This window comes from Danio rerio, chromosome 5 (assembly GCF_052040795.2).
Source record: "Danio rerio strain M-AB ecotype USA chromosome 5, GRCz13ab, whole genome shotgun sequence".
Classification (NCBI taxonomy): Eukaryota; Metazoa; Chordata; class Actinopteri; order Cypriniformes; family Danionidae; genus Danio; species Danio rerio.
In genome coordinates, this window is record NC_141025.1 from 34,484,380 (window position 1) to 34,496,334 (window position 11,955).

At 34.8% G+C, this 11,955-nt stretch overlaps 3 protein-coding genes across 14 annotated transcripts in view; 2 read left to right on the forward strand and 1 right to left on the reverse strand.

Moving 5' to 3' along the window:
* The window catches only part of LOC137490134 (membrane-spanning 4-domains subfamily A member 4A-like), a 171,384-nt gene that overhangs the window by 100,956 nt on the left and 58,473 nt on the right, over positions 1-11,955 (forward strand). The window lies entirely within an intron of this gene.
* LOC141385840 (membrane-spanning 4-domains subfamily A member 4A-like) overlaps positions 1-11,955 on the forward strand; it is a 164,263-nt gene that overhangs the window by 100,956 nt on the left and 51,352 nt on the right. The gene's annotated exons all lie outside the window — the stretch shown is intronic.
* garnl3 (GTPase activating Rap/RanGAP domain like 3) overlaps positions 1-11,955 on the reverse strand; it is a 114,270-nt gene that overhangs the window by 100,333 nt on the left and 1,982 nt on the right. For 2 of the 8 annotated variants that reach the window (XM_087252187.1, XM_087252190.1), the window contains exon 1: positions 742-1,209. In XM_087252187.1, coding sequence (XP_087108313.1) covers positions 742-773 — 32 coding nt within the window. In that variant the 5' untranslated portion in view covers positions 774-1,209. 8 annotated transcript variants of the gene reach the window in all.

Here is an 11,955-nt window from a genome sequence, read left to right on the forward strand (position 1 = left end):
ATTAGTGACAACACAAAAATGATATGACCTTAAATAACAGTAGCAGACTTTGTTATTATAAAATTATGCAATACAACATGAGCAAGAGTGATTTTCCTTATTTATTAATGTAACAACACAGGATAGCAATTTCCCCTGTGGCTCTTAAGGCAATTTCATCTCAAATGCAAAGTTTACAGCCAATATTTCTATTGTGCCTAATATATCATGTGCTACTGTTAAGACCCTTGGCAGTTTTCTTTTGTGTGTAAAATATGACCCTTTCCCTAAACCAAAAAATATCTAGCCTCAGTTCAAATGCTTTCTATGAATATGACAAGAACAGTATTAATCAGAAGTCTTTCCATAATACCAGATTAATGGGACGGTATAGCTAAATTCAGACCCCTTATTCTTGTTTCGTAACTAAAAACATGATACATGTACAGTCCTAAAAACAAATGAAAGAATCTATCTCTGTGGAACTGAATTTGTTTTTGTATTTAAAAGGAATTAGTATTTGCATTGCCATTGACTGATATAGGACCTGCTTGGCTTCCACTACATGAATTTGACAAGCAAATATTAGATATACAGACATCTGTTCAGCTAAAGTAAGATATAGTTAATAGGCTCATTAATATTAAATCAATGCACTCAATCAAAGTTTTTTCTAAATCTGAAATTCCAGCTTAAAATAAATCCAAGCTTTTATAAATTCTACATTTCAATTTCATCTTTGATTTCTCAACAGAACCTTACCTACTGGTGTCCTGATACTTAAAGCAGATCATGGGTGAGTCTCTGTCGCAGTAGCTTTTTCCAGGGGGGTTACAGAGAAAATAACCCTCAAAATGACAAAGTTCAAATCCTTGCAAAGGTAAAACTGTCAGCCCTCATTACAACAGAAAAACAATACACAAATTAATAAATAAATCCCCCAAGCTCATCAAGAGGATCCTCGTAAGTCGTAAATGCCATCACGCATATTGTGGAGCATCAGAAGATTTAAAGACGTGTAGGTCGATGGAGCTCCATGAGCATAATGCTGTTGCTGGAAATTCTGCGATACGACCTGTGCTATTTTTTGAAGTATTTGTTCCTGTATGTGTACCTGAGAACTAGAAACGTGTTGATAGAAAATCCTCTAATAACACACCACTGATCCTCGGCTCTCTGACACACATGCACACACGCACGCTTACACACCTTGGAGAGCAAAGATCGAGTGGGCCCAAAATCACATGAACATATTGTGTGTTTGCTTGCCAAGTACAGACTTAAGCACAGCACGATCATTTCCCACATAGATCAGCCTTGATGTTAAACACCGTCACTGACATCATGCTATACAAAATCAACAAGAGCACAATCAACAAAAACACTATTGCTCCATTCGGTCAAGTTATTAAATTAACTATTAAATTAAGCGGTTTTAACTGGTACAATAAACTACATCTAATACGTTAGAGCTGTATTAAACCTGATTTCTGCTTACTTAAATTGTCATGTGAGTTTAATGCAAAGAGTAGGCATCACAAAAAATGGTAACATTTGACAATAACATTACATGAACAATGATGTATTAATATGTGACCTAAATATTACTTTATTGTGAATTAATGATGAGTTAATGCATGCGCTAATCATTAACTAACTTTAGCTAAAACATGAGTCACATGAGTTCATGTGTTAATAATATGTACCTTAATTACTTGTTAGTACATGTTGTTAATTAAGGTATTAATTAACATTTAAGTTTAAGCTAAATGTAACCAACATGAACTCATGAGCTGTTAATGTATAGTTATGTCATGACTTGAGTTGCACATCACCCTTACCTCATCCTTAACTCCTCAAGAACTTCTGTGTTTAAATTGTTCATGTTGATGTAGATAGAATACTTTACTATTTTAACTAAGTGTAAATGAACTAGTTGGACATCTTTAAGTTCATGAGTAGTTAAGAATGGGTTAATGTTGATGTGCCTCTTCAAGTAAAGTCATGATATAACATTACATTAACTATAATGTTTATAACTATACATTATCATGAGTTGATGATGGTTAAATTAAGCACAAACTAATGTTTTAATTACTACATTAATTACAAACAATCATTATTATTATTATTACTATTATTTCTTTTATTTAGCCAGGAGATCACATTGAGACAGTACTGTCTCTTCTTCCAGTGAGACCTGGTAAAGATGACAGGCAGCACATAACGTTTCACATAAAAATCACAAAAACAATACCACAAAATCACTATTTATAAACACATCAGACCCTAAAAACAATTACAAGTATCCTTTAAGATGTTGTACAAAAGATGATTAAACGTACTCAGAGTCGGAAGTGTGTCAAGATTAAGCCTATTTTGCAGATCATTCCAAGCCCTGGGAGCATAAAAGAAAAAAGCACGTTTGCCAAGTTCTGACAATACCCTTGGGACTGTTAGATGAATACTTGAACCAGATCTAGTGTGTTGGTTATTTATGTGAAATGTTAACAGATTAGAAAGATAGGTTGGACATTTACCTAAGAGAGCCTTTAAAATAAATAAGTACAGGTGTAATTTTCTCCTTTGATTTAAAGATAACCAGTCTAAGGAATCATTTAAAATACCATGATGCCATGTGAATACCACTCCGCTTTTCACTTTCATCCGCGATGTACTATCCCCGCCAGAGGCACCCCTGGCTGCAGGATAAACAGAATCTAGTTTTCTTAGTAGAGTAGCGGCTGCGTGCATATAAAGATTATCACCATAATCCATTATAGACAGAAATGTACTCTCTACTAGTTTCTTATGAGCCTTGTAAGGAAAACAATTTTTTGACTGGTATAAGAAACCTAATTTGGGTCTAAGCTTTGTTAGTAACTTGTCAATGTGTATATCAAAGGCTAATCTCTCATCAATCTAAATACCTAGATGTTTGTAGAGCTTACTCTTTCTGTTTGAACATCATTCAGATTTGTAAGTATCTGGTCTGTTACCTTAGTGCGGCCACGGCTAAAAGTCATATATTTAGCCTTTTTTTTTAAACTTTAAAACCAATTTTAAGTCCTGCAAAGTACACTGTAATACTTGAAAAGCATTCTGTAAATACTGTACAGCTTGGTTTAAGGAATGTGCCACTGTATATATTATTGTGTCATCAGCAGACAGGTGTATTTTAGCTGATTCTATTCCATGACCTAAATCGTTAATATAAATAGATAATAATGTACTAACAAATAGTTAAGGTAGCCTTTGTTTACACATCAACTCATGTGATTTATGTTGTAGCTAAGTTCTCGATTATCACATGCATTAACTCATCATGAGTTCATAATAATGTTTAGTTTACATATTAATATATCAATATCCATGTACCATTATTGTAAAGTGTTACCCAAAAAATTATAAAAAAAAATTATCAAAATGATTAGACAATGAGTCTGTTGGCTCCTGAGGAAGAAAAAATAAAATAAAAAACACAAAGAATAAAAGAGCAGTTCTGACTATAAATGACAGCAACCTTTTCTCTTATAAAACTTAGATGTCCTGTGGATGATCTGACCAATCACGACTTTGACACAAACATGCACTTTGCATATAAAGGCGCATCTGCAACTGACCAGCTGTGGCACAAATGATATGTCCTTTGGTTATGATAAAGAGTGGGGTCTAATGTCTGACAGTGCGACATTTTAAGCACCAGTCTGTGAACTGCTGGCATTTTACAGCAGATCAGACAGAGGGCACAGGTTAGGATAAACTCTCCCAGAGGAAAGATCAACACTTCAAAGCAAATATCCTTAAAAAATAAATAAATGATGTGAAAAAAATAGGTTGAGTATTAACAAAGGCAAAGTCTCTTATTTTATTGCTTAAATATTCAGCTTATATTATGAACTTAACATGTAGAAATAACAAACGAGCTGGATAAATAGAAAGCAATACTAGACATATTATGCTTATACTCTAAGCCTCTAAAAGGAATACTACAGACTGGATCAAATGGGCACCAACTGCAAAACCTCCACTATTTGTATTGTTCGCCAAATGGTGTCACATGTCATTTTTGGCAGGAAAAACACCACATCTTTAGCCCTTCTTTTGGAAACCAAAGGCAAAAATGCTGAGCATAAACAACTGCAGCTAAGTTTTAAAACTGGCTCTTCATCTCAAAGCCAGTGTTTCAAATATTTTACCACAGTGTCCTCTAGTGGTGATATATGCCTGTTGCATACACTGATCTACAAATTTCCTTTGATTAGTTGCTTTTAAAGCCATCTTTCCGCTTTTTTACTAGAGCAAGAAAATATGTGATCCAACAGCAGTGAGCACTTAGTTTAATTCTATGTGACTGTACAAAAAGATCATTTAATATTTATTTGTTTAAACAACAAAATACCAATGTCTTACAAGAGATAAGAAATCAATATTTGGTTTTCAGATTACAACAAACAATCCCATTTGTTGTTCTGAGGAACTGTCAATTTCTGTGGTAAAATAAAAGGGCACCTATGGTGAAAATAATCTTTTGTAAGCTGTTTAGACAGGACTGTGTGTAGGTATAGTGGCACAGTCATATTAGAGTGATAGAAACACAAGTCTCTTTTTTAAATTTCCTGATGTTAAAATAGGATCCAAATCCCTTCCATTTTGAGGCCCAATACAATACATGACATAGGAGTGCGGTTTCCCCGCCCACCAAATTGATTGACTGCTGCGTATTTACATGTCTCCTTGTAATGTGTATAATCATATCAACAAGACAGGACGTGCACAAAGCAACTGTTCAGCTCTCTGTAATCCTCATCAAATGTGATCAAGAATGAGTTTTACAAGTTTAAAATGTTTTTAAAACAGTGCATGTATGTCATGAATTACAGCAATTTACTTAAGCTTTACTTTATCACCACAGCTGCATGTCATAACAATTATAAAAGAAGATGCTTCAATCCCAGTTTGTTGACGTTAAATCAGGTTTATTTTGTACATTCACACAACAGATACCCATACAGCAGTGGATATTAACCTGTATCCTGTCACATTTGCCATGCAAAAACTGCAAAGTTAAACGTGTGTGCTGTGTGTTTGTGTTTGTCCACCATCTATGTGTGTGCATGTATTTAGTAACGACATTGTGTGTGACTCATCGTTGCAGAAAGGCTTGAATTATCACCACAACAAATACATCAAATAATCATCGGGAATGTTCTTACTGCATTATTTCTCACAAACGTTATGTGAGATCTGCTTCCTTCATGTCTGTCACTGTGCCGTTTATCTAACACAGCCTAGGTGGAGATTGAGGCACGCTCTGACAGGCACATGGGAACGGTGGGCGGGGAGAACTAGCATTAAATGCACAGGCAACAAAAACAGCTACATTGCGTTCAGAGCAGAAAATTCCAATATTCTGGAGGCTACACTAAATAATCTGATGGGTGTTTTGAGCTAAAACTTTACAAACACATTCCAGAGACACAGAAGTCTTATCTTAAATCTTGAAAAAGGTAAAATAGGTGCCCTTTAAATTGGAAAATCTTTTTTTATTTAAATGCACCGAAATATATTACCTATATTCACAGAATATAACTGCTACATAGCATTTCTGATAAGTTTTGCTCGTTTATGTAGTTATTTTATTGTACATTAATTTATGCAATGTAAATATTTATATTTTTCTTCATTAAATCTTGTATATGTGAAGTTCCATTCCTAAAACTGCATATAACAAAATATTGAATTTTTCAGTAAGCAAAGCTCTGAATGCATCTACAGTATAACTACATTAATCACTTACTGACAAAATATCAAAACATGCTCCTGTATAAATGATCAACTTGAAAAAATGGCCACCAGGTGGTGCAAGCTGTGTAAGCCATCTAAATGTATACACGCAAAACATGTGGAAAACATTTCCTTTACCTCTGTTAACAGTGAAAAAATAGTAAACTGCTTTTGCCAACATCTACCACTGTTAGTGGGCATTTCCCCAGTGATCCAGTGACTGTACTTCGTGCTAACTGTGATCAGTGAAAACTCCATGCTAACCATTTCAAAGATCCTTTGCCATCCTAAAACAAATCTAAGTGACCCACACTGCCAGATTTACTCTACACACACCCAGTGTGAATGCCCTTGTGGTGGAGATTTAACCACTAGTATTTTAAACCGTGGTCCAGCCAAAGGCAAAACTCCAAAAAGCTCCATCCATCCTACGCTGGGTGCGTTCCAGGGTAGCTAAAATGGGAAAAGAGTCTTTCCTAGTGAGGCTTCCTAGAGCGAAAAGCACTAATGTGTAGGTATGTGTCTTTAAACTTTAAATGGAAGCATATGTGGGCGCGGAATGAAAGTTTACATAGGGCTGTAATCAGAGCGGGACTCTTTCTTTTATTCTTTCGCTAGATTTCCGTCTATTTTTCTCTGCAAATGACGAGGTTGTGCTGGAGCTCATGCAGACGGCACAGCTGAGAGTGATTAGCGTTAGCTCTAGAGCTAGTATTATCAGATTGGTACAAACTGCAGGGCCGCCTGCTCTGAAGCAAAAGATTGAGCAGGAATGGCTGAAAATAGCAAGCACTAGAAATGTTCATTCTTCTTGCTAATAGTTTGTTCTCAGGCACAATCCAAATGAATCAAACGACATGCAGGAGATACTATGCAGGCACATGCTCAGGTTACTAGGGTTCAGCTGATCCCTGTACACACATTCACACGCTTTCAAGAACATAAACTGTGTGACTCAAGTGTCATCTCCACCCTGACACTTGAAATGTGACATGAACTTTCTCACTTTCATATCTGTGTGCATTACTCTCTCTGTTTGTATAGACCAGTGGTTCTCAAAGTGGGGGTCGGGGCCCCAAGAGGGGTCACAGGACAATGAAGGGGGGGTCTTCTGGTGATTTCCAAAAATCTATTTATTTTTATTAAACCAGAAGAATTTTCATATTTTATCCATAGTCTATTGAAAAGAAAACAATAGTCATTTATAGTCACTATATACTACTGGATATAGTTACTATATTAGCTTATAGTTACTAGTTCTATTGGATTGCGACCCCTGGGGTATTTACATTATATTAAAAACACAGCAATAATGTCAGATGCAGCAGATTGATTTTATAACACCGGTTAAACTTGCTGGCACATTTACAGCACTGACATACAATGAAAAAAAATTCAACGGAGAACAGACTTGGGACTAATGGTGTGTGTGCGCGCAATCGCATGCAAGGTTTCTGTATTTATATCCACCTCAGAAGATATTGGGGGTCGCGAGTTACTGGCATTGTTTTTTTGGGGGTCGCGGGCTAAAAGTTTGGGAACCCCTGGTATAGACTACGGGGTGCAGGCTTGTGTTGGGTAACTTGTTTAGTTTTAATTTTAGGTTCAGAATTAGGGCAGGGCGATTTGGCCTAAAATCAAAATCTATATTAATTGTCGATTTTAACTTAATTACAATTTATGAGCGATTGTTTTATTTATTTATTTACATTTTTTGGCCTCATAGTTCACTGACATGTGAGATTTTTGAATGCACCCATTACTTGATTTTAAAATAATTGAAGGAACCACACACTATCCACTATCTATGATTATTTATTGAACATCAACGTTGAACAACTGGAATGAAAACACTTTTACAAAACCTGAAACAGTCACAAATAAATAACTTGCACTTTTGGAAACAAAATTAACTATATTCAACGTTTTTCATAATAAAAGTAGAAAATAAGCAGTATCTCTTCTAAATAAAAGAAAAAAAAAGCCATCTAAAAGCATCTCTGGTGCAGCTTACAGTCGTATTCAATGTAGTGCAATTGTGCGATGTGTAGGTATATTTTTTGAGAGGTGTGCAGGTATGTGACCACGCAAAGGCTGAGCCGGACATTGCCCATGCATTCTACGCTGAAGTTTAAATCAGCCTTAATGGCACGGGGTCACATGACTATGGTAGGGAAAGTAATTGAAAAAAATTGACCTGAAATTTTGATCGATTATAGGTTCTGAATACTTTTCGATTAATTGTCCAGCCCTTTTAAGAATTAAGATGTTTGTAAATATCATAATTTCATCATTTTAAAATGAAATATCTACAACTGAATCACAATGACAAAATCTTAATAAATAAAAGAAAAGTTATACATTTTACAAATTATTTTTAGATTTTTTGCATATAGTATATACATTTGTGCACATGAAAGTTTGTTTGAAGGGCATGTTCACCTAAAAGTGAAAATTCAGTCATCGTTTACTTTTCTTTCTTTTCAAAGAAAATATTTTGTAATATCAGTTTTTTAATTTTTTTTGCTTAGTCAAAGCTTTTTTTTTTTTTGGAAGTCAATGCTCCCAAATGGTTAGTAACATTCTTAAAAATGACTATTTTGAGTTGATGATTTTGAGTACTTTTAAGTGATGTTTTCTTGTGTTTTGTGAATGTGAGCAGCCCACCTTATTTCTGTTTTATAGCAGCGATACAAATTAAGCAAAACCATCTGTCAAATTACCTAGAAAAACATTTGTGCTCATTTCCTCAAGTTAAAAGTGCTTTGCTATATTTGTATGATCACATTAATGAGAATCTGTGGTTGCATTACAGCATGTCTGCTTTGAAACGCACTATTAGCTCTTGTTATTCAATATATTTCATTGTTTCATTTAATAATAGTACGAGCGAGTCTGGCGTTAGATACCAGACTCCCCTGATTCTCCTGATTATGCAATTTACTGGATGTAATTTTCTTCCACTTTACATTGTTTTTAGTATTCTTGTTGGTTCGACTAGTCCATAGGTGCCCAAACTTTTTCGTATGAAGGGCCAAAATCCAAATATCATTGACAGCCGTGGGCCAAAGATAAATATACCAAACTATATTAAAGTTGCCATGCGTAATTTTCTAATTCATTTAATAATATTTATAAATAAATAGAAAGCATGACTTTGAATCTTATTAACTAATGCAGTATAACTTTTATTATAACGTATTGCAATAAAAACTATCACATTTATAACAGCATAGTTCAGTGCTGGATACACTAGTCAAGCAGAATATGACTTTGCCTTGATTCACTGACCAAAGTCTCCGCATTGGGTCACACTTTACAATAAGGTTCATTAGTTAATGCTAATTAATGCATTTACTAACATGAACAAATAATGAACAATACATCTACTACTGTGTTTGTTCATGTTAGTTAACATTAGTTGATGAAAATACAGTTGTTCATTGTTAGTTCATGTTAACTCATGGTGCATTAACTAATGCAAGCATGGACTTGGATGTCAATAATGCATTAGTAAATGTTCAATTATGATTAATAAATGCAGTACATGTGTTGTTCATGATTAGTTCATGTTAGTAAATGCATTAACTAATGAACCTTATTGTAAAGTGTTACCCTGCATTGTCCTCTATTCATCGGGGGACAGTATTTACATTTTAAACTAAATATGATTAATTTTAACCATTTAAATTAAAACTTTAAATTTCAAATAAAAATTTCAAATGACAGTCTATAACCAATTCTCCCTCTCTTCTCAGATGGGATGGTGGGCCAAATCAAAGAGTACCATGGGCCAACTTTGGTCCACAGGCCAAGATTTGTGCATCTCCAGATTAGTGATTATAAAGGCCCCAAAAGGCTAATATACAACAGGTATCTTCATGTCTTGAATGATTTATGATGTTAAGGGAATTAAATTCCAATTAGAGGTGTTTACAACTGATTCCTGACAGAGAGGCTACAAAAGAAGTAGATAAAAGTGAGCAAAATAAATGGTGCATGAAAGAGCTCCCAAAGGGAGAAAGGAGGAGTGTGTAATTAAAGGAGAAAGTTCAGTATAGATAAAAAGGAGGCAAAATAGAGTAGCTGTTACAGACACACCACTAGTAGTCCAGAATGGACAGCATCATATTGAAAACAGCCAGTTTCGCTGCATTTCACCAGACCTTTCATGTAAATAGTCATACAGTGCAGAGCATGTGTGTTTGTGTGCGGCCTTCAAAACAACTAAATGATCACGTTATCCTCTGCCACTCGAGAAAACAATTTGATCATAATAAAACATTACAGAGGAATAAAGTGAAAGCAGTGGGCCTTTCGCCTACACGTTGTTAGGGGCTGATGCATTTTCCTCCTCATCAATGTCCTTGTCTGCACACAATAAGTCGGTCCACAGGAGTAATTTGCTGCTTGTTTGAGAAGCATGCAATTTGTGTTTTAAATGAGAAAGAATTTGTGTAACTTCTATAAAAAATAAGGTTCATTTATTGGAGCCCATCCAATTTATTAAGGCATATTGATCGCTTTATACAGTCTTCAGGTTTGTGTGAATCATTAATGACCAACAGCACTCTGTCAGCACTTTCTTATGTGGCATTGTTTTTATACAGAAGTTTAGTATGCAGTGAGTTTATTTTGAGAAACCATTGTAGCCAATTATTACAATTTTAGATCACAAACTAAACACTTTTCAAAGATAGCCACATCAGAATATGCTGTGGAGTGTTCGAGCAAAACATACACTGCCAGTTTGATTCTTGAATTAATTGACTTGGTTGAATGAATCACTTAATGACATGATCATAAAGACACTAAATCCCATTCAATAGTAATTATGTAGATTATTCATATTTATAGGCACATTTGAACTTCTCAAGAAAAGCTCTTACTTAATTTACATCAAATTGTTTATACGCTTGTTATTATATTAGTGAATCTGGAGCATTCAAGAAGAGCTGCATGCTTAAGTTCAGTTATTTGCATAAAATTTGTCTAAAACAGCTCCATATGAAGAGTTCAAATACAGAAACCTTATGTGCTGTCTGGTGACTTTTATGACGAGCATCTATTAAACGAACATCTATTAAACATAACAAATACAAGTCACAGAAACACCTCTGCTGTAGCCTATGCCTTATTTAAATGTTTAATTGCTGCTGGTATGATACTATTTCTGTATCGTTTAGTTCTTGTTACTAAAAACCTGGGAACAGAAGGAAAGAGCTGAAACTTTGAGTGTAGGGAATGAGCAGTGTCACTTAAAGTTGAATTTGTAATTCTCTTGAGCTGCTTGGTGTCCACAGCCTCCAGAACACCCCAGTCAGCTTATTGGACCACTTAACTATCTGTTTTGGTGTGTTTTTATTCGTAACAGATAGGTTCTTAAGCCATGACTTGAAATGATAAAATGAACTCAAGAAAGAATCCATTTCATTGCCTTTAAAGTGAAATAACTGAACATAAACATAGGAGGCTGAGAAAAATGCTCATTTTAGAAAAACAATTCAGACGGCACTTAGAGGTTAAGGACTTTCCACACAAGCCTCATGGCAAAGTTAAGTGTCTATTGGAAGCACACTTCAGATTCTTACAGAAATCTTTTGGAAATCTTACATCCATCCAAGTGTCTAGTTTGTGAATACATTCGTGTTGTTGCATGACTTGGTTGAGCAAATGTTTGAGTGATTCATTCATAAAGGCAGTTACTTGTTGTGTCCCTGAATAAATAAGCAATTTGAAAGAATCTGTTTAAAATGAATAATTCATAAAGACAACATTTGCCACCTCTCTTTGTAGCAATTTGTTCCCTACCATGTTAAAAAGGAAAAGGATTTGGTCTTGTAGTCCTCCGGTACTGTTGCCTACAATCAGCTTGTCACAATTCGAAACAACATGACTAGATGATAAATAGATGATAATAATGTGATGATCTTACTGCAACAGTTTTATCTGAGAGTACAGATACTGTATATAACCAGCTAATTTCCCAGTCTGCTCAAGACACCAGGGGTTTCTTTCAGTTTTTTCATTCTATCAACATTTACTGTGCTGCAGTTTCAGGAGTGAAAAGGAGTGCATAGGGAAACAGGATTGATCATGCATTCTTTTTCTGCATTATTCTGTCCTGAATGTGAGATGATTGACATTTGATAGCAATAAACAACATAAACTAATTCTATATGTTTTTTT